The sequence below is a fragment of the Elgaria multicarinata genome, chromosome 4, assembly GCF_023053635.1.
Source record: "Elgaria multicarinata webbii isolate HBS135686 ecotype San Diego chromosome 4, rElgMul1.1.pri, whole genome shotgun sequence".
Taxonomy (NCBI): domain Eukaryota; kingdom Metazoa; phylum Chordata; class Lepidosauria; order Squamata; family Anguidae; genus Elgaria; species Elgaria multicarinata.
In genome coordinates this window covers 1,335,744-1,362,775 of record NC_086174.1, presented here as the reverse complement: position 1 = coordinate 1,362,775, position 27,032 = coordinate 1,335,744, and the positions used below count along the sequence as shown (strand labels likewise).

The 27,032-nt window shown below is 49.7% G+C and overlaps 2 protein-coding genes across 2 annotated transcripts in view; both read right to left on the bottom strand.

Moving 5' to 3' along the window:
• RAB10 (RAB10, member RAS oncogene family) overlaps nucleotides 1-27,032 on the bottom strand; it is a 196,742-nt gene that overhangs the window by 31,432 nt on the left and 138,278 nt on the right. The window contains exon 2 of the mRNA XM_063123709.1: nucleotides 6,655-6,784. Within this exon, the coding sequence (XP_062979779.1) occupies nucleotides 6,655-6,781 (127 nt within the window). The 5' untranslated portion in view covers nucleotides 6,782-6,784. The remainder of the gene's footprint in view (nucleotides 1-6,654; nucleotides 6,785-27,032) is intronic.
• The window catches only part of CLU (clusterin), a 445,162-nt gene that overhangs the window by 406,059 nt on the left and 12,071 nt on the right, over nucleotides 1-27,032 (bottom strand). The gene's annotated exons all lie outside the window — the stretch shown is intronic.

Here is a 27,032-nt window from a genome sequence, read left to right as displayed (position 1 = left end):
GACAGGAGGGATGAACAAGGATTTTGCTACTTGAAAGGAGTGTGAGCCATTCTGGGGTCCAGCGCCATCCCCACCTTCCTGGCTGCTGTAGCAGAACTGGAGTCCGGTGCTGCCTCACTATCAACAAGGGAGTAGTAGGGGAGTGGAGTGCAGAACAGGACTACCGAGTCAAGAGAAAGCTATTCCTGCTTAGTATGGTGTTCTTTTGTGCCACCACCACCACCACACAAACATACTGAATTGCTAGGGCTGACAACGGTGGAGTGGAAAGATGGAACACAGTAAAACCAGTAAAATGTTACATACCAAGAAAATAAAAACTACACAAAGAAAAAGGCAAAACATATACTAATCCTTGTCAGGGCAGTGGTGATCCAAGGTATTTGCCTACTTCAGACACCATCAGAGATCAGAAATGAGCTGCAGGAAGCCCCAGGTATGCACACTCCCCTTCCCCACTCTTCCTCATTTGCATGAGAGGAAAGCAAAAGCTATCATTGTTCTGTATTGAGAACAGTGGTTTGTTCTAACTGGGTAAGCTAAAACAAACCAACGTAACAAACCATGATCACCTTAAACTATAACTTGGGTGACCATCTGCACCAGGCCATTTGAGTCAGGAACAGGTTTGGCCATTTTGGAGGCGTCAATCTCTTACCACAGAGCTCAATGTGCAAAGTTCAAATTAAGGCTACAAAACACTATTTCTTAAGCTAGTTTAACGTATTGTTTAATGCATCGCAGCAGGCTTCACAGTGACCCTGTTCAGACACCATGCTAAACCACGACAGTTAAGCATTTTGAGCTAAACATTATGGCTTAGCATCTCATGTGAACCATGACTTAGTGTGTCATAAGAGCCATTCCTAACCATGGTGGACCCATAACCATGGTTTAAACACACTCACTAACCACTTGCTGCAAAAGGGTTAGCGGCCTAACGATAGCTTAGCGTGCTGTCTGAACAGGCCCAGTGTTTTCAATCCAGCACCACGCCCTCACAGAAACTCAGTTTGCCTGATGATCAGCTTGGAGAACTCCTGCTAACAGAAGAGCTCTTTGTAGCTATACATTCTGGAAATCAAGGATAAAGATATGGCTCCTTCATGGCTGTGCTGCTATCCTATTTCATCACATTATCTCTCAACCCTGTCTTCCTTACATGCATAGACAGGCAGTCTCTTTCAAAGTTGCTGCAAAGCATTTAATAGGCTCAGTATCCATTCTAACACCTGCAAAGAGTTATCTACAAATGAAACCTAAGACACCACTCCACAGCATGCGTAGTGACAAGAGCCAGTAGAATACCTGGAAGTAGCTGCAAAGGACAGGAGCCCCACGTAGTTCAGACAAGCCTCTAAAGTCACATGTCAGACTAGCTAAAATAATTGTTGAATGGTAAGCTAGTCAAGTGATAAATCCAGTGTGCTTTAGTAGCTGTCGACAAAGAGCATTTGCGCCATGTTAAGTAAGCAGTTCTCTGGCAAATAAGGAATATCTATATCCAAACATTCCAAAAGCACATGTATCTCTAGCAGCTCTTCATGTAAGCATCGCCTGCACCTTTGAGGGCAAATACCCTATTTCTTCGATTCTAAGACGTACTTTTTTCCACATATAAACATCTCTAAAAATGGGGTGTGTCTTAGGTTTTTTTTCCTGTTGGTGGTACTGAAATTAGTGTGTGTCCTACAATCGATGGCGTCTTACAATCGAAGAAATAAGGTAGCAGGTCAAACGAACCCCATGATAGCTAGGGCAGAGTGGGGAGGGTGGATTCTCAGGAACCCATCCTAATACTGGCAAACCAAACGCTGCAGTTAATGCATGAGGGCAGTTGAAGCATTATTCTACCTATAGTACAATGCAGAGCTTTTTTAGACTATTTCAAATGCCACGTCTTGCCTTTGAAGACAAACGCTCTGCTCTATTCGGGGAACTTACGATGACTTGGGGATTTTAGCACTGGATGTTATTTATAGTAACCCTAGCAAGGGTACTGAAATCATCTGCCCTCCCCTCAGCAATTTACTTTTCAAGAAGAAGCTGGACCACAACTAAAAATAACGAAGTGTCCTAAATTATTGGCAAGCTAAAAGGTACGCCAGAACATTGCCATAAGCACTATGCTGAAGATACGATATCTCTCCAAAATAAAAATGTGCCTGATCATTGTACTAGATCAATAAGCCAGAAAGCCTAGGAACTCAGGTAGGACCTTCTGAAGTTTCGCCCAACTTGGTAACGAGCAAACCTGTTAAGATTTGTTTAAGGGCTACCACAGTAGCAAAGCTCAAAGGAATCAGAGTACAGGAGGAAAGCAGTGTCCTGACTTTACCTACTGACAGACTAATATGAGAAAGCCAGACTGGAACTTTTAGTGAGTCATGCCTGATGTTTCAGCTGAGTATCCTTCAGGGAAGTTCTTTCATGGTGGTTACAGAAACGGTGTGGTTTTTCTAGAACTTGCAATAGTAGTTACATTACAGGCGTCCATCATCTAAATGATCACACATCAAGTGTTTGTCAGATTGATGGCCCCTATGTAAACACCCATCTTTTCGAATAAATCCGAAGTTACTAGCCAGCATATCCAGTCACACTCCAGTTAGCCATCTGTAGCCCAAAACCAGGGGTGGGGAGCAGAAATGATCTGTAAAGCTTCCATACTCAGTCTCCAAGAGGGTATACTTAGAATCATAGAATAGCAGAGTCAGAAGGGGCCTAAAGGGCCATGGAGTCCAACCCCCTGCTCAATGCAGGAATCCACCCTAAAGCATCCCTGACAGATGGTTGTCCAGCTGCCTCTTGAAGGCCTCTAGTGTGGGAGAGCCCACAACCTCCCTAGGTATCTGATTCCATTGTCGTACTGCTCTAACAGTCAGGAAGTTTTTCCTGATGTCCAGCTGGAATCTGGCTTCATTTAACTTAGGCCCGTTATTCCGTGTCCTGCACTCTGGGAGGATCGAGAAGAGATCCTGGCCCCCCTCTGTGTGACAACCTTTTAAGTATTTGAAGAGTGCTCTCATGTCTCTCCTCCATCTTCTCTTCTCCAGACTAAACATGCCCAGTTCTTTCAGTCTCTCTTCATAGGGCTTTGTTTCCAGACCCGATCATCCTGGTTGCCCTCTTCTGAAAACTTATTGGCCACTGACAAAGTGTGTCTATTTACAAACTGAGTTGGCATTAAGACTATAGCTAGTACAACTACCCTATTTCTTCGTTTCTAAGACGCACTTCCCCCACCCCATATAAGCTTCTCTAAAAATGGGGTGCGTCTTAGAATCGCCGGTGTATCTTAGGGGTTTTTTTTTCCTGTTGGTGGTACTGAAATTAGTGTGCGTCTTACAATCGAGTGTGTCTTACAATCGAAGAAATACAGTAAACATCAAAAGTTAGAATTCAGTTCTATAGCAGTAAATCCAGTTGCCTCTTCAGTAACTGCCAACTGTAGACAGTATCTAAAAACTCCACGAAGCAAAATAAAAAATGTGAGCAATTTGTGTATCTCATGAAGCGGGCTCTTGCTGATGAAAGCTTATGTCACAATAAATCTATCAGTATTTAAGGTGCTACAAGGCTCTGGTTTTCTCTGCAACAGGTTAAGAGCTACTTTACACATTACATTATTTACATTTACATCTAAAAATAATGTGAAGACCTAGATCATCATCAAGATGCAACAACCTGTAGCTCCCTGTTGAGTGTAAGCTCAGTAGAAATCCCAAGTTTACCACTGCACAATACATGAAATATCTCTTAAGATGGTCGTCTCTCAACTTTGATAAGATATCCAACGTAACTGAAAAGTCTTTCAGCCTGAGGCTGAATTCAGTTTTGGAGGAACTCTTGGAGGGTGAGGGTGCGTGTGTGTGTGTGCATTCCACTGATGGGTGGGGCAAAATGGGTGGAGCCAAAAGACACCCCACCCCCCAACCCAGGATATTTTAGCTTCCTGCCAGTAACTAAGTCTTAGCAAAGATGTTTCAACATTTTAAGATGGGGGTAAAAACTTTACTAAAGCTGGGAAACAACCAAATGATCAATAGTTGGGGGAAAGGGGTGGGGGGAGGAAAAGGGGGAGTGGCCTTTGGGGGAACCTCAGAGGGCCAGACTGGAACTCCAGGAGGGCATGGCAATGAACGTTCATTCAAATACAGGCAACCTGACAAAAATCTTAAACTACTCTTTTCAATTAGTCCTTATTGAGAAAATCCGCCTCATAAGGAATGACTTGCAATTGACAAATACCTAAGAGCCTCTGCCTTTCTATGCTGCTCTGTAATACAACAGCTTTGAATCCTGGAGTTATGACCTGGAAAGGTCATGCAGGATAGCAGCACACACATCCCTTCTTCCCACAGTTTAGGTCAGGAGAACACCTGAAGTGTTTAACTAACACTACTCGGTAAGTACTTTCAGTACAAAGCATTATAGATCAGAGATTAATCTCACAGCTAGATTGGGAGCCTAGCCTAAATGGCAGATAAGTAGACAATGCGTAGACCATCAATGACCTGGTTTTCACATCAGAACTCCAAGAGGTTGTTTAAAAAATGGGTTAGTCATCACAGCAGGGGAGAGATGGAAGTGAGTGTGCTTCCTCTTGACCATTTCTGCTTCCTGAAACATTTCTGGGTTATTCACCTTGACATCCAAACCCAGCACCCTGGTTGTTGTGGAAGTAACAACCCAGAGTTTTAACCAAACAACAAAACATGGGTTAAAACTCTGGGTTGTTTCACAAAGTGTGAGCGGTCGAGCTATCGAGAGCCAACACACTCATTTGCTTCCATGCGGTCATGACTACCCATGGTTTAAACAACCCTTGGGTAGTCACTACATGCGGATTGTGTCAATCTGTTTAACGTAACACTGCAACTAACAAATACAGTTGAGAATTCCCAGCGCATTTGTAGTACTGACTGTGAGGAACTGCTGCACTGGTCAGGAAATAATGTCATCAAACCCATTTGTAACTTGAGGTACTGTTTCACCCATCAAGAATATCTCATCCATAGAAAATACTTCACACGTGTCTGCACTGCAAGGAGACAACATATGTGGGTGTTACTTTAGGATCAGAGACGCCTGCATAATCCCTTGTGAAAGTGCAGAAACTTTATCGGTCCTGGAGTTCAGCAAACTGAGGATCTGAGTTTCCATTCAATTTAAGCTTTGGCCATTTACAGGAGAGAGAAAAAACCTGCACAGTTCATACAGGCCCCAATGTCGAACATTTCCAGTAAAGAAATACCCTTTCTTTAAGAGCGCAGCCTTGAAATAACTTAAGAGAGGACAACCAAGTTAGTTAGCTCAAGCCACGCCTGTCTAACATAGTAATGTCAGAAATCAAACAAAGCAAAACCTAGGCACCAATTGCCTTCAAGATAATGTTTTCTTGGGCTCCCAATAAAATCCACCACACCCATCATTCCATTTCTAGTCATGACGGCCTGTGATGAACAGCAAACGCAAGTCTCCCAGGCCCAGCCTTCCCTACCAGAAGCACTGAATAAATCCTAAAATGTTTTTCACGTTTATATTACACAGTCCTGAAATTAAAACCATGCCATTCTAAAATTCCACATCTCCAGACATTGGGAATTAGCCACTCATTTTGTAGCCGTGGCCCACTACTCTCAACATGTGAACTGCCCAGAGAGCTTCAGCTGTGGGGCGGTATATAAATGTAATAAATAAATAAATGAGGCAGAGTGGCTCGAAGTAGACTCTACGAACACAAAAAAATGAAGACAGAAGATGGAGAGCAATGTCAGCACCAGGGGGTGCGGGTGGGAGCTGGGAGCCTTGGATGACATCGAGGCCACTCCAAGGAGTGAACTGGGGCTGGGAGGATGCTGTGGGGCTGGGAGGATGCTGTGGGGGTATCCCCAAACGATAGTGCGAAGGAAATGGAAAATAGTGTGGTGCTCTTGGGGAATTAGCCTGCAGGAGAAGCATCAAAGGGTGCTGCAGAAGCACACACTGCGATGGCAGCTTGCAGTGCAAGTCAGTACATTGGAAGCATTCTCAAGTTAGGCAGATAGACTGCAATGTGGAGGGCAGATGGGTGGAACTTTTCTCCCAAAAAGGAACCGAGTATGCGTCGGAAAACATCCACACGAAGTGAAAAATGAAGGTTTTGGCAGCGGGCCGTTTTTCCACCTCGAAAAAGCGCAGCTATATCCTGGGAACAAAGATGGGTGTTGGGAGTGGGAAGCATGGAGTAAAGAGGGTGGGAAGGCAGGAGGCTATAAGAGGAGAAGGGGTCACACACGCTGACCAAGGGTTGTTTCCCATTCTGTTCCTATTACCCCTCCCTCCCCCCTCCAGGTTGATTAGCGTGTCGTCTGAACTCAGCCAGAGTCCGACTGGGGCGATTTAGGGGGGTGGGATTTAGGGGGATATAGAGGAGGGGTTGGGCGGGGGGAGGTAAAGGGGCGCTTGGGGGGTGGGGCGGAGGCGGTGCATGTAGGGGTCGTTCGTGAGTGGGGAGGGGGCCCCCGAGTGACAATCTGAAGGTTGCGTGTATTTGGGGGGAGGGGGGAGGAGACGCGCCCCGGGAGGCCACGGGGGTGGGGGTGGGGCAGATGAATACCGGCTGCGGGCCAGGGGCCCCCGCCCTTCCCTTCCCTCCCCCCCCCCGCTCACCGATGGTGGAGATGAAGGTGGTGTTGAAGGCATCGTCGGAGAAGCGGAAGAGCACGCAGGTCTTGCCGACGCCCGAGTCGCCGATCAGCAGCAGCTTGAAGAGCAGGTCGTAGGTTTTCTTCGCCATGGGGGCCCCCCCGCGCCGCGCGCGCCGCCCTCCCTCGCCAGGCTCCGCCTCAGCCGCCGCCGCCGCCGCCCTCCCGGGACCCCCTCAGCACCGCGCGCGCACAGGCCGGCCCGCGCGGGGGCGGCGGAGGATGGAGGAGGACGGGGACGAAGGGAAGAAAGGAAGGAAGGAAGGAAGGAGGGGGGGAGGGAGGAAGAGAGAGGGGGAGGGAGGGAGGCAGGGCAGGCACAAAATGGCGGCCCTGGCGGCGGCCGGGTCGAGCAGGCGGCGGCGAGGGCCTGGGCCTGGCTACGCGCTCCGTCCCCGGCGTCTCCTCACGGCTGGGCGTCCGCGCTGGGCTCCTTCATGCCCCTGGGGCCGCTGCGCTCCGCTGCTCGCTCGCTCGCTTGCTGCCTGCCTGCCTGCCTGCCTGCCTCTGCCAGCCCGTGAGGCGCGCACGCTGCGGAGCCGGAGGCGAGCAGGCCGCACGGAAGGCCTGAGTGGCTGGCTGGGCGCGCGCGGGGGCGGGGCTGACGCACGGAGGGGGTGACACGCGGGCACGCGCACGCCGCCTGGCCGGCCGCTCCCTTTTCTTTCTCTCTCTCGCCGGAGCCGCGGGGCGGGGCGTCTCTCTGACGTCACGGGACGTGGGACGACGGGGAGGCGCGCTCGCACGCACGCATGCGTAGAGCGCGATGTCTAGGCCGACACACGACGGGCCCTTGGAGGCTTAGGCACGCCCTCTACGTACGAAGCCTCCAATTACGGCGGGGTGACGCAAGCGGCCGCGCGAGCTCGCGGGTCGGACTGTGCTGGCCTGGGCTGGGCTTCTCTCTCTCTCTCTCTCACTCCTTTCCCCCCACCCAGGCGCGCGCACGCGCCAGAAGCGAGGCGACGCCGACGGAGCTTTGGAAAATGACGGGGGGGGGGGGGAAACTCCCGCCCATGCCCACTCCGGATTGGCCGAGCTGCCTCAACGCTGATTGGACAGCCGCCGTCCGCTTGAGGAGGCGGGGTCATGACCGCGGTTGGGCATGCGCAGAAGGGCCGCCCTCCCTCCCAGCCACCTACCACGTGGCGGAGAAGCCTCTTGCCACGTGGCTGGACGGTGCTTGCCCCGTGCAATTGGACTACAACTACCATCATGGCCCCATGGCAGGGGGCTGATGGGAGCCTTGGTCAAATTAGAGAGGAGGCTGGTGTACACGGAGGGAGGGAGGGAAAGAGGAGCCAGGAGCCCCCCTGGCACACAGGGCCGGTGCTGCCATTAGGCCAACTAGGCAGCCGCCCAGGGCGCAGGCCTCAGAGGGGCACAGTACTGACCTTTAAGGGTCACAGTTTTATACATATTAGCTGTTTTAAGAAAAAAAACATACGTTCAAGTTTTGTGCTTTTTATTTTTTCTACAAAACATCTGTTTAAAAATCGAAGTGGGCAATTTTTGGGGGTGGGTGGGTGCAAGTAGCTTGCCTTGCCTAGGGCACAAAGTAGTCTGGCACCTGCCCTGCTGGCACAGAGTGGAAGGGGCACCCGTGGCGGGGATGATGGGAACAGGGATCCCGTGCGAGCGACTGAAGGCCAACTCCAGGGCTGCTTCCAGACAGAGCCCTGCGTGCCGCCCTCCCGCACCTCTCCCCTGAGCAGGCGGAAGAAGCGATGGGGCAGCCCCACCTGAGGGTATTCCATGCACGAGGCAGGGCAGCCGCCCAACAAAGGTGCCTCTTCCGGGAGTGCCTCACATCCGGCACCCGCATGCGCTGCTCTCTCGGGTGTGAACAGGAATGGGGAACAAATCCGGTTCACATATTCATGCAAACGTGCCTGATGTTGCACATTAAAACCCAATATGTGAACTGATACACTTCTCCATGTTTTGCAATGGAATTCTCCCATCAAAAAACAAAATGTGTTTATATGGGAAATACACAGCTGTGTATTTTAATAAAAATAACAAAAAATGGATTATTAGGAAAATTGGTTGCAAAAAATATCTACAAAAACGCATGAATTAGGAGAGATGCCCACAAAACATCAAGGTTTGGGGCAAGCTGAATTCAAGATTGGAAAAATTATTCCAAGTTTGGGATCCACTGAATTTAATTGTGGGGAAATGAGAAAGTTAAATAGTACAGATTCATCCATCCCTAGTTTTGTGTGCTGCTGTTAGGGTTGGGATCTATGATGGTTACGTGCCTCCTACTTGGGCTCAACTAACAGATGTCCAGGTGGAAGCCAGATTCCAGCTGGACATCAGGAAAAACTTCCTGACTGTTAGAGCAGTACGACAATGGAATCAGTTACCTGGGGAGGTTGTGGCCTCTCCCACACTAGAGGCCTTCAAGAGGCAGCTGGACAAGCATCTGTCAGGGATGCTTTAGGGTGGATTTCTGCATTGAGCAGGCTGTTGGACCCGATGGCCTTGTAGGCCCCTTCCAACTCTGCTATTCTATGATTCTATGACAGGAAGCCCGATTCCGGCTGGACATCAGGAAAAGCTTCCTGACTGTTAGAGCAGTATGATAATGGAACCCATGACCTAGGGAGGTGTTGGGCTCTCCCACCCTAGAGGCCTTCGAGGCGCAGCTGGGCAGACATCTGTCAGGTATGCTTTAGGGTAGATTCCTGCATTGAGCAGGGGGTTGGACTCCATGGCCTTAGAGGCCCCTTCCAACTCTGCTATGATTCTACTTTTTAATGGTTGGATTGTTCTGTTTTTGGTCTTTGTGCTTTGTGAGCTGCTTAGACCATGCTGGCTGGGAATTATAGGAGCTGCATGTGGAAGGCACCAGGTTGTGGAAGGGTGGTCTAACTGTGGTGCTCCTGGAAGCTCCTTCCCAATCACAGAGCAAAATAAGCCTTCCTGGCCCCACGAGGCCCACAGATTTTGGCCAGAGGCTACATCAGCAAAGGCTGGCTTTTAGCCAGCGGCTTCTCGGACGCTCATCCTATCTCCTTCCTGAGGCTCTCTTGAGCAGGACGTGGGGAAACCAGCCCAGGTGCTTGGATTCTGGGATGCTGAGAAATGTGACACTGTTGCCCAGAAAGCGGCCATATTTTCCCAGCTCTGCTTTCTGTGTCTATGAGGAGCTGTTGGCTTTTGTCTTGGTCCTTGGTTTTGACCGAGTCTCAGTATAAGCAGATCAGCATTTCTGCTCAAGGGGATTAAGGAGTTTAGATGCATTCTGTCAGCAAAACGATATTTAAAGAGGAAGACTCTACCTTATCAAAAGCAGGACATTAAGCGGGTTGTTCATGAGTCTCATCCTCACATCTAACTATATTGGTATTCATAGAATCATAGAATAGTAGAGTTGGAAGGGGGCCATAACGCCACTCATATATTATTTTATAAAGATATGTAGAGCAAAGCCACTCCTCTTTGGAAAACTTCTGACCATTTCTGAACACTCATTATCAGGCCATGAGTAAAGAAAGCAGCACTCCAAACGCCCACAGGTAGGGGATGGTCAGAAGAGGGGGGCAGAGGCCTCCCCCCTGCAGGGCTTCTTCTCAAGAGCCCATTCTCGGGAGAGACTAGGAAGGTGCCATACAGAGTCAGAGACCGTGGGTCTGTCTAGCTCAGTATTGTCAGCACTGACTGGCAGCAGTAGCTCTGCAGAGTTTTGGGCAGGCGTCTTCCCAACCCTACCTGGAGGTTCCGAGGATCGAACCTGGGACCTTCTGCGGGCCAAGCAGGGCCTCCACCGCTGGGCTTTGGCCCCTTCTGCCCCATGGCGCTTTGGGCTTTTGAGTCCTTTGTTAAGTAGGTTCTGACTTTAGTGCAGGTTGGGGCTTGGACCAAAAGTCAAGGTGTTGTTCATGCCCATTGTGGTGCTGCTGCTGCTGCTGCTGCTGTCCTTCCTCCTCCTCCTTCACTGTCAGAGGAAAGCTTTTATAAAATAATAATATTCATTCATTCATTCATTCATTTATTTATTACATTTCTATACCGCCCAATAGCCGAAGCTCTCTGGGCGGTTCACAAAAATTAAAACCATCATAAAACAACCAACAGGTTAAAAGCACAAATACACAATACAATATAAAAAGCACAACCAGGATAAAAACCACACAGCAAAATGGATATAAAATTAAAGTACAGAGTTAAAACAGTAAAATTTCAATTTAAGTTAAAATGAAGTGTTAAAATACTGAGAGAATAAAAAGGTCTTCAGCTGGTGACGAAAGGAGTACAGTGTAGGCACCACCAACAACAACAAATGCACAACACATGAAGTCTGGCTTTGCCCATCTTCACTTGCCCTATAATCTCCACTGAGGAACGCCTTGTTTCCATTTCTCTGCGTGAGCCATCACTGTCTGTACACCCCTAGGGCTACTTAAAAATCCCACCTAGGCATCGCGAGGACTTTCCCATTCCACGTCTGTAGGGCGGGTGAGTTATATATGGCACACCACAGTTATTGATGGGTAGATGGGTGCCCAGCTCTGTGTCTATATTTCAGAATTATTATCATCATGAGTTGTTCCATCAGGTATTGTGGCTTGGGACCACAATACCTGATGGAACGCTTCTCCCGACATGAGCCTACCTGTACACTGCGCTCAACATCCAAGGTCCTACTCCAAGGGAAGCTCGGAGGACGGCAACAAGAGAGAGGGCCTTTTCTGTGGTGGCCCCCCAATTGTGGAACAATCTCCCTGACGAGGCCCACCTGACGCTGACATTGTTAACTTTTTGGCGCCAGGCCAAGACTTTTCTCTTCTCCCAGGCATTTAGCAATATGTAATTACAACCTCATTGGCTGCCAGTCCAGGTCCAGGCCCAATTCAAAGTGCTGGTATTGACATTTAAAGCCCTAAACAGTTTGGGGCCAGGTTATTTGAAGGAAAGCCTCCTCCCATATGTACCTGCCTGGATCTTAAGACCATCCACAGGGGCCCTTCTCTGTGAGCCCCTGCCAAAGGAAGTGAGGCAGGTGGCTACTAGGAGGAGGGCTTTCTCCGCTGTGGCACCCCGGTTGTGGAATGAGCTCCCCAGAGAGGTCCGCCTGGCGCCTACACTGTACTTTCATCGCCAGCTGAAGACCTTTTTATTCTCTCACTATTTTAACACTTAATTTCAACTTAAATTTAAATTTTACTGTTCTAACTCTGTATTTTAATCTTATATCAATTTTGCTGCGTAGTTTTATCCTGGATGTGCTTTTTATACTGTATTTTGTATTTGTGTTTTTAACCTGTTGGTTGTTTTATTATGGTTTTAATTTTTGTGAACCGCCCAGAGAGCTTCGGCTATTGGGCGGTATAAAAATGTAATAAATAAATAAATAAATAGCTAGCCTGGGTTTGTTTTTGTGGTTTAAAATTGTATGTTGTTGTGATTTTGTTATTTTTGTATATCGTTTTTAATTTTTATCCTATGTAAAATGCCCAGAGAACCTCAGCTATGTGGCGGTATACAAATGTAATAAATAATAAGTGTTTAAGAAGAAGGAAGCATTATGTATGAAAGCCCACACTGAAGCAGTTGTTCCAATCACTGGTATTTTAGCGGGCTAGAAAGAGATCGCTTCTGTCGTGAAATTCTTTTAGTTTCAAGTGTCCTCAAGGGTTAGGGGAGAGTAGATTAGATTTAAGGACCAACTTCCATGATCTCCCAGTGGTACCCAATCAGTGTCCTCCGTTGCCGTAAGAGGCAGCACCTGCTGCGTCCGCTTCTTTTATTTGGGTAGTAAATGCTGTGGACGCATGCAGGCTCGCCCTTTCCCTGCAGTTTGCAGACAGCTGTTTCCAGCACTTCTGCCATGTGAGGGCCGGGTAACTCCAATCTCGCCTTCTCTCCCCTGAGTTTTGTATGTATTTTTCTCACCCTCCTTCAGAGTAAGCCCCTTTCCTCCCTCTCTGCAGGACACCTCGGCCTCTTTCAAGAGTGACATCAGCCATCTGTGAACGGAAAGAATGCCGTGCTGGGAACAAAGGAGCCAGCAAATTAATTGCACGTGCTGGAAAGGGTGATGTTATCTCAGTGCTGGTAACGGGCTGAGCAATGGTCTCCCCCGCAGTTGAGATTGGATTGAACTATACAGTTTCTGGCTGCAACGCGTCCTGCTAATTCTTCAGCGTCACCGTTGCAGATTGTGGGCTTTAGCAATTGTAAAAAATCTTGATAAAAAGGGGGGGGCAAACCAAGCAACGGGGGCCACAAGCCATTCCCAGCCGCCCAGTGTCCACCTTCAGCTAAAATCCTGGAGGCAGGTAGCACAATCCTATTGGGCATCTCTCCGCAGAAGTATGGCTCACTGCCTCCAGTGGGGCCCTCTCCCAGATATGTGACAGGCCTCCTTTGGCACGGTGGATAGATTTCTGGTACGTCAGGCTTGGATTTGAGAAGCCCAGGGCCCGATCCACACTCCTCCATGAAGCTCAGTTGTGTAGCTCTGTGTAGGCTGATGTCCCTCTACCTTCTCTCCCTGCGGGGTTGTTGTAGGTAGACATAACCGAAAGAGAATTGCAAAGCAGAAATTTCCCACTCCTCACCCACAGCTCCATGGTCTCCCTGCATCCTGTCTCCACAGTGGGGATTTATGACAGGTCCCTGCTGCTTGCTGGGGGCTCAGTTCTTTGTCTGACTGAATGTATGGCCTAAAGAAGGAGCTGACTCAGGAGAGCCACGTCACTTCTCACAACTCCAGGGAGGTGTAATTAGAAGAGGCCGCTGCCTGCCAGCAAAGCAGATGTAAGTGGCACATACAGAGGCATGCTGGATGAGGCCCATTTCTTGCACATTTTTAAAGGGAGGATTCCCGGCCTTGTTCTCTTTGAATTAGACACAAGCCTCTGATTTTACCAGGACGCAGTGTGGGCAAAAGACCACTTACGGCTCCAAGCAGTCACTTCGGAGTTTCATGTTGCAGCATCCTTAGTCATGTAGCGATGGATCCTGGGGTGTGTTGCTGGTCCCATGCTGCCTAATTGGTGACCCTCACACAGATGCATTCCTTGTGCGCTCAGGTGACCTTGAATGTTGGGCTGCTGTGAGGATTGCACCTAAACTCAGAGGGAATCGGAAAGCCCGAAGAGGGGGTGGCAAATGATGTTGTTGTCCCTGCAAATCTAAACGTCCCAGTGCTTCAGCCCTGCAAGCCTTGGCCCACTGCACCCTTGGGGATGAGGCGTTCAGCCCCAGTGTCGAGGACCAAAGTGTGTGTGTGTGACTGGGACTCTTGGGGCCAATGCACACAAATGGGACACATGTTGGCTACAGAATCGGACTCAAAGAGTACTTATCAATGGAACCTTCTTAAACTGGGGAGAGGCAACGAGTGGGGTACCGCAGGGCTCAGTCCTGGGCCCAGTGCTCTTCAACATTTTTATTAGCGATTTGGACAAGGAGGTGCAGGGAACGCTGATCCAATTTGCAGATGACACCAAATTGGGTGGGATAGCTAATACCCTGGAAGACAGAAACAAACTTCAAAGTGGTCTTGATAGGCTGGAGTGCTGAGCTGAAAACAACAGGAGGAAATTTAATAGGGATAAATGCCAAGTTCTACAGATAGGAAATAGAAACCAAAGGCACAGTTACAAGATGGGGGATACTTGGCTCAGCAATACTACAAACGAGAAGGATCTTGGAATTGTTGTAGATCGCAAGCTGAATATGAGCCAACAGTGCGATATGGCTGCAAGAAAGGCAAATGCTAGTTTGGGCTGCATTAATAGAAGTATAGCTTCCAAATCACGTGAGGTCCTGGTTCCTCTCTATTCGGCCCTGGTTATAACCCTAGAGTATTGCGTCCAGTTCTGGGCTCCACAATTCAAGAAGGATGCAGACAAGCTGGAGCGTGTTCAGAAGAGGGCAACCAGGAGGATCAGGGGTCTGGAAACAAAGCCCTATGAGGAGAGGCTGAAAGAATTGGGCATGTTTAGCCTGGAGAAGAGGAGATGGAGGGGAGACATGATAGCACTTTTCAAATACTTCAAAGGTTGTCACACAGAGGAGGGCCAGGATCTCTTCTCGATCCTCCCATAGTGCAGGACACAGAATAACGGGCTCAAGTTAAAGGAAGCCAGATTCCAGCTGGACATCAGGAAAAACTTCCTGACTGTTAGAGCAGTACAACAATGGAATCAATTACCTAGGGAGGTTGTGGGCTCTCCCACACTAGAGGCATTCAAGAGGCAGCTGGACAACCATCTGTCAGGGATGCTTTAGGGTGGATTCCTGCATTGAGCAGGGGCAGGGGTTGGACTCAATGGCCTTGTAGGCCCCTTCCAACTCTGCTATTCTATGATTCTAAGAAGACTTCAGACAAGCCTGCTCTTTCCTCCAGGAAGCCCATTGGCATGGAAGCAGTGACTCTCTTGGGCAATTCCTCCACAGCAGCTGGCGAATGGGACAATTCTATTGAGCGGTTATGAACTGGGTGGCCTTTTCTCCTATACATTTGCCTAGGCCCCTTCTTCAGCCATGGAAGCTGGGGACCATCCCATCTTGTGGTAATGTCGTTTGCCCACCAGGTGTGGATTTTAAGCTAGGGTGGACACGTCTTGAAAAAACCTCAATGCATGTCAAGGTTACAACTCATCCATCGTTCATTGGATGCTAATTCCTGGAACGTCTGCAAGAACCAGGCTGTACGTAATCCCAGCAAACGTCCCAGACCCTGCCCTCAGCCTTGCCATTGATGCTCAGGGTGGAGGGAAAAGGGAAGTGGGGTTAAACTATAGTTAAACTATGGAACTCACTACCACTAGGTGTAGTGATGGCCACCAATTTCGATGGCATTAAAGAGGATTGGATAAATTCCTGGAGGAGAAGGAATGGCTACTAGTTCTGATGGCTAAGCACTACCTCCAGTACCCAAGGCGGTATGCCGATGTGCACCAGTTGCTGGGGAACATGGGTGGAAAGGTGCTGTTGCACCGTGTCCTGCTTGTGGGTTCCTGGCCGATGGCTGGTGGGCCACTATGTGAACAGAGTGGTGGACGAGATGGACCTTCAGTCTGATCCAGCACCAGGGCTCTTCTTAAGTTCTTATTAGGACAGACTAGGTGCCAAGCTACATGATATGTTAAATACAGGGTGGCATTTTCTTTTTATGGAAATTAATTTTCATCTCTCCTTCGAGAAATAACGGCCGTGGGTACGCTGCAGGGATGACTGTGCCAAGGCGGCCCTCTGGTATCGTCCCCCATCACTGGGTGCTTCTGGACAGAAGGGCCCCAGCCCTGCCACTTGGAGGCCTTCTGCAGCTGATCCGTCCTATTTTACTTAATGAACTTTAAAAGCCAGAAACAGCGGTGGGAAAACAGGGGAGGTTAACATGGGGAAGACGACAACGGCGCCTGGCTCCCCTGTAAGGTTCTGTGAATGAAGCCGGGAGACGGCGCCGTAAACGCCTTGCCTAGAAGCACCCTTCTCTGCAGTGGAAGGTCTCCTGCAGAGCGGCCTCTTTGAATAGCCAGCTCCACTCCCACCGGGGCAGCCGGACAGGACAGGAAAGAAGCAGACGAGCGGCGGGGCGTGGGCAGTAGCTCCCAGGGCTACCAGCCATGGCACAAGTGGCCACAGCTCAGCCCCACCGTCCCAGGCATCCGCCCACCATGCGCACTGAGCCACAGAGCCCATTCAGAAGGCCAAAAAAAAATGGATCAGGTTGGGTGTCACAATTGGTCAATTATTCAGAAGCTTTTTGTCTCCCTGACGTTCATTTCTGTGCCCAGACAAGACGTCCCAGGGGAGTCCAGAGTTGCCAGCTGCCGCATCCCAGAGTTGACCTTGAGGTAACCTTCCCACCCCTGATATTCTCCAACACTCAGGCAAAATCTGGGGAGTGGGAAAGTGTGTGTGTGGGGGGGGAGAATGCGTCACTCAGAAGTCACTTCCAATCTGTGGGCCTCCTTCCTCTCAATCTCTGAGCTCTGAAGCACAAGAAATGCACCCAATAACTGAACACCCATCACTAAAACACAGCTAATTCTTCACCCACCCCCACGAAAACACCTTTCACCCTTGAACACACTGGTGTTGGTGGTGGTGGTGGTGGTGGTGGTGGAGAAGAGATAGCAATTAGCAGGGGTGCGGCACAGTTGTGTGTAATGAGAAGTTGAAGAGACAAACGCTGCTTCCATGCGGCGTTTACCATGCAGTCGCCCTGCCTCTTTAACGTATTTTTTCAGGGAGGGGGACAGACAGAGAATCACAGAAGAGTAGAGCTGGACGGGGCCACTAAGGCCATCAAGTCCCATCCACCACTGCTCAATGCAGGCATCCACCTCAAAGCATTGTCGTCTTCCCTTTAAAATTGGTTCAAAGTAGGTACTGATTCCTCTCTATTTGGTATGTGAGGTACTGGTTCCTCTCTATTTGGCCCTGGTTAGGCCTCATCTAGAGTATTGCGTCCAGTTCTTCGCTCCACAATTCAAGAAGGATGCAGACAAGCTGGAGCGTGTTCAGAGGAGGGCAACCAGGATGATCAGGGATCTGGAAACAAAGCCCTATGAAGAGAGACTGAAAGAACTGGGCATGTTTAGCCTGGAGACGAGAAGACTGAGGGGAGACATGATAGCACTCTTCAAGTCCTTGAAAGGTTGTCACACAGAGGAGGGCCAGGATCTCTTCTCGATCCTCCCAGAGTGCAGGACACGGAATAACGGGCTCAAGTGACAGGAAGCCAGATTCCAGCTGGACATCAGGAAAAACTTCCTGACTGTTAGAGCAGTACGACAATGGAATCAGTTACCTAGGCAGGTTGTGGGATCTCCCACGCTAGAGGCCTTCAAGAGGCAGCTGGACAACCATCTGTTAGGGAGGCTTTAGGGTGGATTCCTGCATTGAGCAGGGGGTTGGACTCGATGGCCTTGTAGGTCCCTTCCAACTCTACTATTCTATGATTCTATGAAACTCCCCTGTGTTAATCCAGCATTAAATGGAACTGCCAGTGGAAAATTATAGGGCTACCGCAAGCTGCTTCGAGCTGCTTTGAACTGGCAAAGTCTTGAGATGGTTGCATAGTCTGATTGGGAGCTACGGGAAAAACCAGCAAGAAAATCCCCCTAAAAGAGCTCAGGCTTCCTATTTGAGAAGAGCCCTGACCCGAGTGCAAGAAAGCCCCAAACCTGTGACCTTATAGCAACTAACGTGATGGCATTTTTTCTCCCTCTCTCAAAATACTAGAATCCAATTGGGTCATTATCCCATGAAGCTGATTGGTGGGAGATCCAGGAAAAATAAAAGGAAGGACTTCTTCACGCAACGCATAGCTAAATTATGGAACTCAGTACCACACGATGTAGTGATGGCCACCGATTTGGATGGCTTTAAAAGGGGATTGGATAAATTCCTGAAGGTGAAGGCTATCCATGGCGACTAGCCCTGATGGTTGGGTGCTATCTCCAGTATCAGAGGCAGTGAGCCTGTGTACACCAGTTGCTGGGGAACATGGGTGGGAGGGTGCTGTTGCACCAGGTCCTGCTTGTGGGTCCCTGGTCGACAGCTGTTTAGCCACTGTGTGAGCAGAGTGCTGGACTAGATGGACCCTCGGTCTGACCCAGCATCAGGGCCCTTCTTGTGTTCTTATTTTACACCCCTGAACTGAAGGCTGTGGCCGTTACTCAAAAGTTGGCAGGGAAAGGAATGGCTCTGTGCAGGGCGCTGTGTTCCAAGGTCACGGCAAGCAGTGTTTTGACTCAGGGCTTGGTAGCTCCTGATGAGGAGATAAGAAGATTGGCTTGGAGGCAGGTTCAGGTGCTGCGTCTGGGCAAAAGCCAACGAGCCACTGCTGCACACCTGCAGAGGTAAGGGGGCGTTCCTGGCCTCCTTCCTTGACACCTACTGGTTCAGACATCGTAACAATGGCTGAGAAGAGGTGAAGATGACCAGAGATGACCATGAGTTCAAAGAAGATGTACCAGGAGGAACACGTCAGTCAAAATAACACACCCAGATGGGGGAATTTCGGAGGATTTTTAGAAAAGTTAAAACTAACCACTTAAAGAGTACGCTAGAAACACATGGACATAAAACGTGAGTTAGTTGAGGGAATACCAGATGGGTAGGCCTCACCAGCCACGTGCGTGGTTTTTGATTGGTTGGACTCGATGGCCTTGTAGGCCCCTTCCAACTCTGCTATTCTATGATTCTATGATTCTACAGTTGTCTCACCACGCATTATCTCACCCCACCTATGACTGGAGCGAGTGTTTAAAGTCCTAGGTAGCAAAAGCGTTCTCTGCTTCTGCTTCTCTTTGCTCTTTTGCCTCTTGTGTTTACTGGGCCTGCGGGCCGGGATCTGGATCTCTTCAACACTTAGGCTCTTAGACTATTTTAACCCTTTGCTGTTTTTTTTTAAATTAGGTTTTAGAATGTGTCTTTGTCTCATTTCTGAGGATGGAGCTTGGAATTATTTATAAACTTTTTTTTATCTTAGAACCAAACTTGGTTAACTCTTTTAGCTCCAAATTAAATTAGCCTTTTAAGTGTCATTAATTAGGGTGACCCTATGAAAAGGAGGACAGGGCTCCTGTAACTTTAACAGTTGTAGTGAAAAGGGCATTTCAGCAGGTGTCATTTCTATGCATGTCCCACCTGGTGAAATGTCCTCTTCATCACAACAGTTAAAGCTGGTCACAGTATAGCAGCAGTATAGTTCCTCCCGCTTTAACTGTTGTGATGAAGAGGAAATTTCACCAGGTGGGACATGCATACCAATGACACCTGCTGAAATTCCCTTTTCTATGCAACTGTTAAAGAGACAGGAGCCCTGTCCTCCTTTTCATAGGGTCACCCTACATTAATCCTTCAAATGCCCAAAAGAATTCAGCAACGCCTTGGCTTAGCCTTTCACATTCAAGCAGTGTGCAGGAGGAAGTCAAGGCAAAGTTAGAAATTGTAGCAAGTTTTAGTTTGGCTTCAAAATATAAGTACAGTGCCTAAAGCTGCTGAGGAAGAGTTATTTTATCAAAATAAACAATGGCAATCAGCACATTCACTCCCCCCCCAAACGCCAAGGGCAGATCTAAGCTGAAGTTTTTGGTAAACTGAGAAACATTTTGCTCCTATTTCCCATTTAACGAAGAGGCAACGCGCGCACCTGCTGCCACATCTGCGGAGGCAGAAATATTGACTGGGTTCAGACAGCACGATAACCCATGATGGGTTAATTAAGCAATGATGGTTTAATTCATCCATCATGGGTTATTGGGTCATCTGGTGGGATTTTTTTTAAAACCCATGATGGTTTATTTGGCCAAAATAACCTACTCTGGTAACCCACATTCTGCAGAGTGGGTTATTTAACTAGGCTGACCCTATGAAAAGGAGGACAGGGCTCTTATATCTTTAACAGTTGCATAGAAAAGGGAATTTCAGCAGGTGGTGAAATTCCCTCTTCATCACCACAGTTAAAGCTGCAGGAGCTATACTAGAGTGACCAGATTTAAAAGAGGGCAGGGCACCTGCAGCTTTAACTGTTGTGATGAAGAGGGAATTTCACCAGGTTCCCCATATATACAAATGACACCTGCTGAAATTCCCTTTTCTATGCAACTGTTAAAGGTACAGGAGCCCTGTCCTCCTTTCCATAGGGTCACTCTACTTCAACCCATCATTGGTTATCGCGTTTTGTGGTGGTCACCGTGGGTCATTTTGGTTGGCTACAGAGCTGTGCAGCAGGAGTGGTCAAAACAGCTGCCGCTGTGCTCTTCAGTGGCTTTACTGCATAGGAGCCTGTTAAAGCAAAGAAGCCAGCAGTGTAGCGGTGGCAGGCTATGAGGTTTGGTCCCGATCCTACAACCCCCCAAGGTGTTAGAGGTGTCTCCTCCTTTTTGGTGCATGTGGGTGTGTTGCTGTTTTCAGAGTTAGGGCACTTGGGAGTTTTGCTCCTCTGGAGTAAATCCACAGGGTTTGATGGTGGATCAGGTGCCTCCTGACTAGAAGAAGCTGTGTGTGGCATTTGATCCCAATGTTGCAAACCCCCAGGTGTTTTTTAGCCCTGCCCTCTTTTAAATCTGGTCACTCTAGGATAGCTCCTGCAGCTTTAACTGCGGTGATGAAGAGGGGATTTCACCAGGTTCTCCATATATACAAATGACACCTGCTGAAATTCCCTTTTCTATGCAACTGTTAAAGATACAGGAGCCCGGTCCTCCTTTTCATAGGGTCACCCTATTTTAGACCTGGAGATGGAAAAACAAAATGGCATTCTGCGTCCCCACCCCATAATGAAACTTGGGGCCCAATCCACCTGGAGGTTCTCTGCACAAGCCCCATTGAAATGAATGTGCAAGAGCACTAGTGGAGGCACCTGCTGCACCTGGCTACCAGCAGGATGTGAGGAGACCTCGGTTCATCCCCACTGCTCTTGAACATCATCACATAGGGGGAAAGCGCGTTTGCTTACCGTTGCTCCTCCATCCACGTGTTTGTCCCTCATTGCTTCCTCTTTTGAAAGAGGAAGTAAACAAGGTGCACATGGCCCATTCAGTTAGGGTGACCCTATGAAAAGGAGGACAGGGCTCCTGTATCTTTAACAGTTGCATAGAAAAGGGAATTTCAGCAGGTATCGTTTGTATATATGGAGAACCTGGGGAAATTCCCGCTTCATCACAGCAGTTAAAGCTGCAGGAGCTATACTAGAGTGACCAGATTTAAAAGAGGGCAGGGCACCTGCACCTTTAACTGTGGTGATGAAGAGGAAATTTCACCAGGTTCCCCATATATACAAAGGACACCTGCTGAAATTTCCTTTTCAATACAACTGTTAAAGATACAGGAGGCCTGTCCTCCTTTTCATAGGGTCACCCTAATTCAGTGGGCCATTTTGATCCTGCCACTTCCCCTGCGCACAACAGAAGAAAGCGGCAACTTCCATCTTTAAAAATAAGTCGGACTTACTGGGTTTTTTATTGTAGTGCGAAGAAGGCTAGAAGGAGCAGGAGGCGTGCAAGGGGCAGACAACGTCATGAGAGGGACCCACAAATATCTGTGAGAGCCCAGCAACAAGCGTGCCATAAAACACTTTTCTGATGGCGCTCCTTGACTTCCAGTAAGAGAGACAAGCAACTGATAAAAAGTGTCCATCTGGTCCAGCACTCTGTTCACACAGGGGCCAACCAGCTGTCGACCAGGGACCAACAAAGCAGGACATGGCGCAACAACACCCTCCCACCCATGTTCCCCAGCAACTGGTGCATACAGGCTTACTGACTCAGATACTGGAGGTAGAACATAATCATCAAGTCTGAAAGCCATTGATAGCCTTCTCCAGGAATTTATCCAACCCCCTTTTAAAGCCATCCAAATTGGTGGCCATCACTACATCTTGTAGTAGCGAATTTCATAGCTGAACTCTGCCCTGTGTGAAGAAGTCCTTCCTTTTCTCTGTCCTGAATCTCCCACCCATCAGCTTCATGGGATACGACCCCACTGGGTTCTAGTATTATGGGAGAGGGAGAAAAATGTCTCCTTCTCCACCTTCTCCACACCATGCATAATGTTATCCACCTCTATCATGTCTCCCCTGAGCCTCCTTTTTTCCAAGCTGAACAATCCCAGCTGTTGTAACCTTCCCTCACAGGGGAGATGCTCCAGCCCCTTCATCATCTGAGTTGCCCTTTTCAGGACTTTTTCCAGATGCAGCAGACCAGGGCCCAGTGTAGGCAAGGAAACCTGCCTGGCTTTCCATTCTGAAGCTGAATGAAGTTGCCATGCGCATTGCCAGCACCCAGGAGAGACGGTGCGCTCAAGAGATGCTGGACACCCCTGTCTGCATCCATACAGCATCAGGGTCAGGGGCAGCTCTCGGCTGAGCTCCGGAAGGTGCCCTTGCCTGTTTCTCCTTCTCCGCCTCTTTCTGCTCCTGCTCTGTAGGTCTGGGAACCTACGCTCGTCCTTCTTCATGTTATGAAGAGAGACTGAAAGAACTGGGCATGTTTAGCCGGGAGAAGAGAAGATTGAGGGGAGACAGGATAGCACTCTTCAAATACTTAAAAGGTTGTCACACAGAGGAGGGCCTGGATCTGTTCTCGATCCTCCCAGAGTGCAGGACACGGAATAACGGGCTCAAGTTAAAGGAAGCCAGATTCCGGCTGGACATCAGGAAAAACGTCCTGACTGTTAGAGCAGTACGACAATGGAATCAGTGACCTAGGGAGGTTGTGGGCTCTCCCACACTAGAGCCCTTCAAGAGGCACCTGGACAACCCTCTGTCAGGGATGCTTTAGGGTGGATTCCTGCATTGAGCAGAGGGTTGGACTCGATGGCCTTGTAGGCCCCTTCCAACTCTGCTATTCCACGATTCTATGATTCTTCCCATGGCTCCTCAAGCCCTTTGCCATGCGCGTCAGCCACGGCAGCTATTTTAATTTCTCCTCTCTCCACTTTCTCCCAGGGAGCCGAGTGACAACTTGAAAGGGCCCTTTGTGCGCAGGAAAGCGAAGACGGCCGCATTGTTCCTCTCCTCCGCTACCCATCCAACGAACGGGATAAAATGTCAGCTGCTTGGGTGAAACGTCGGCGCCACTGAGCTCTTGCCTTGGGACTCACGGGGCGACTCCTGGGCGAGCACAGGCAGAGCAGCTCAAAGGCAATGCGGACGGCTGCAGGCTTCAGCAAGCGGGAAAAGGTGGAGCGCGAGGCAGCGGGGATGGGCCCAGAATTACCTGTTCTTGGCTTTAGGCCTGAAATTCTGAGTCCAAATCTCAGATTAGTCAACACCTAAAATCAGAATCATTGCTGGGCAGAAAGTTTGATACGGACGGAAGCAAATGCTCCAGATGTTCTTGGCAAATTGAACTGGGTAGATGGCAACGAGGGTCCTCCATGACGCTCAGCAGCATGCGCAAACCCGCGCATGGCGGTGCTGGAGGCTCTGGAAAAGTGAGTGATCGCCTGCTGGCCTCCGCCATCTGCTCCTCCCTCCACCAAGCTGCAGAAGGACATGAGGTTTCTGGACCAGTGATGACATATAACGGGATCATGTTACAGGAAGCCAGATTTCAGCCGGACATCAGGAAAAACGTCCTGACTGTTAGAGCAGTGTGACAATGGAATCAATGACCTAGGGAGGTGGTGGGCTCTCCCACACTAGAGGCCTTCAAGAGGCAGCTGGACGACCATCTGTCAGGGATGCTTTAGGGTGGATTCCTGCACTGAGCAGGGGGTTGGACTCAATGGCCTTGTAGGCCCCTTCCAACTCTGCTACCATATTCTATACGACAATGGAACCAGTTCCCTAGGGAGGTTGTGGGCTCTCCCACACTAGAGGCCTTCAAGAGGCAGCTGGACAACCCTCTGTCAGGGATGCTTTAGGGTGGATTCCTGCATTGAGCAGGGGAGTGGACTCGATGGCCTTGAAGGCTCCTTCCAACTCTGCTGTTCTATGAAAGGCCACCGCTGTAGATGTCCAGGCAGGGCCCTGCCCCGGGGTCCAGCCCGGCTGCTTGGATCTTGTCCTGGCCGTGAAAACACTGCAGCAGCAGCAGCCACTCAGGAGGAGCTCGGCTTGTGCAACGCTGGGTGTGCCCAGCCGCTTCCCTGTGACTCACTCCCTCAGCGCCTCGCTGAAACACAAGAGTCAGCAGGCCTCCCGGATCATTTCCTCACCTCAGAGCCGGTTTGAGCAACTGCCCGAGGGAAGTCCTGGCCCAGCTGAAACGCCCCGTAAAAGTCAGAAGCCCCGTCACCCAGCATCCCAGAACCAGAGTCGCCCGTCACGTGGCCACAGCAGGCCAGCCATTTATTTATTTATTTATTTATTTTATTACATAAGTAAATACTGTAAATAAATAAATAAATAAATAAATAAATAAAGTATTCATGATGCTTTCCCTGCAATTGCTGCTGCTGCTGAATGCCAGTGGACCCCTGTGGACCCCTGACTGACTGACTCACCCTAGTGAAGAACGCCAAGGAGGCAAAATGGTAACGCTGAGTGGGCCACCTTAGATTGGCACAGAAACATGCAAGGTTTGGGGTTTCAAAGAGCTCTTCACCGGGCCAGAATTCTGCTCTGACAAAAGGCTCTATAAAGCTCAAAAGCTTGCAGCTCAAGTTGGCCCAATGCAATAGGATTCCGTCTCATTTGCCTCCTTTTGCCAACAAGTCCAGTTTCTTTGGATGCCACTGTTTCCTGGCTTGTGTATCGGATGCCCAATGGGCCTACTTTTCACCCAGTTTTGGAGGTTTGGCTAAGCTTGTGCCACTGCGTTTGATAAAATACAGGGCGTTGTTGTCTTAAGGAAGGAAGCCACGTCATCACAGAGAAACGTGAAGGAGGGAGCAATGGCAGCCCAAGGAGGGAGGCAGACGCTGTATGTGTGTTTGTGTGTGTGTGTGTGTGTGTCTGAGTGTGTCTTAGGCTGGCCCACCCACTGCCTGTAGAACAGCCTTCCTCAACCTGGGGCGCTCCAGATATGTTGGACTACAACTCCCAGAATGCCCCAGCCAGCTCTGGGGCATTCTGGGAGATGCAGTCCAACACATCTGGAGCGCCCCAGGTTGAGGAAGGCTGCTGTAGAAGAACGAAGGTGGGAACTGTACCTGTGGGAAAAGGCAGACCTCCGTGCTCTTCCCCAGGGCCAATGCATTGAATCACAGAAGGAAGGGGGTGAAGATTTACCTGCCCCACTCCAGGCCCCACGCGTGTGAACGCTGTGCCACATCCGAGGTGGGCAATGACAGCTCCCATCAAACCTCGCCAGCATGGCCAGACGTGAGGGATCATGGGAGTTGTAGGCCAAGACATCTCTGGAGGGCCACATTTCTGTCCCCCCCCCCCCATGTCCTATGTGACGGGGAAGACACACATGAGTTTTCTTGCCTCCACGGGCAGCAGGTGTGGGGTGGAGCCTGCATCATTCCCACCTGCTGCACCTGAAGTGGCTGAGCCCTGGAGAGGCCAGAGCACCCAGCTTTGTGGCTCGCGTGATCGGGCCCGGTAGCGGAAGGCACCACTAGCCCTGTTCCATTCTCTGGGGCGGGTGCACCCTGCCCAGGCTCCTGCCCTGCCCCCCCCTCACCCACCCCCAGTGCTGCTCTGCCAGCTTCCTCTCAGACAAGCAGCCATTGTCCAGCACAGCTGCCCATTCATCCTCTCCTTCCCTCCCGCTTTTATCAATGGGGCACTGACGGAGCTGGTCCTCCAGGAAGCGGCTTAACCCTTCAAGCGCCAGCAGGCAGATAATGCCAGCCTTCTTCACACACAGAGGATCGGAGGGGACTTGCCGGTGGGGATCACAGACCTTCTTTGCACGGGGTGGTGAGCAGCGGACTGCCCGCAATGCACACTGGGCGGGGATGGGTGGGGGCAGCAGTTGGAGACGGCGCTTGGAAGCGGCATACACATTGCAGGCAGGAATAACAGCATCGTCACCATCAGTGTGCATGGAGATAACCAAGAATGGGAGGGCAGATCCCTGCCCCAAGGAGGGTACAATCTAGAATTAGTCACAGGGGAACAGCAGGGGAAGGGGAGGGAAATGGAAACTCCAGGGGTAAGCTCGCCTTCAAGGACTTGAAAGGTTGTCACACAGAGGAGGGCCAGGATCTCTTCTCGATCCTCCTGGAGTGCAGGACACGGAATAATGGGCTCAAGTTAAAGGAAGCCAGGTTCCGGCTGAACATCAGGAAAAACTTCCTGACTGTTAGAGCAGTGCGACAATGGAATCAGTTACCTAGGGAGGTGGTGGGCTCTCCCACACTCGAGGCCTTCAAGGGGCAGCTGGACAGCCATCTGTCAGGGATGCTTTAGGGTGGATTCCTGCATTGAGCAGGGGGTTGGACTCATGGCCTTGTAGGCCCCTTCCAACTCTGCTATTCTATGATTCTATGATTCTATGAACCTGACCATATTGGACTTTCTAGACAACTTTCAACTTACGTTTGTGTTGAATTTGATAGCACTGTCTTCCAAGTCGGTTTGGAGACAATTAAATCCCACACCAGGACCTCGGCTCCATTCAGGGTCACGTCTGTGGTCACCTCCCCTGTGATCACCTGTTCCAAGGCACAGTCTATTGTAGCTAGACATTTTGTCACAACCTGAGCAAGGTGTTGCTGTGGCACTTTCTCCGTTTTCTGCCTCCCTGACTCTTCTCTCCATCTCCTCAGCATTTTGATTGGGGTGGTGTGTGTGTGTGTGTGTGTGTGTGATTATCTATCCCCAGTATGAAATCACTCTTCGGGCCTGGTTGTACCACTCACAACACTTCTGTGGAGAAGGAGCCTGGTTCTTTCAAGGTTTCTGATTCGTAGGGTTCTTTGCCCTCTTGGAGATATCATAGAATCATAGAATAGCAGAGTTGGAAG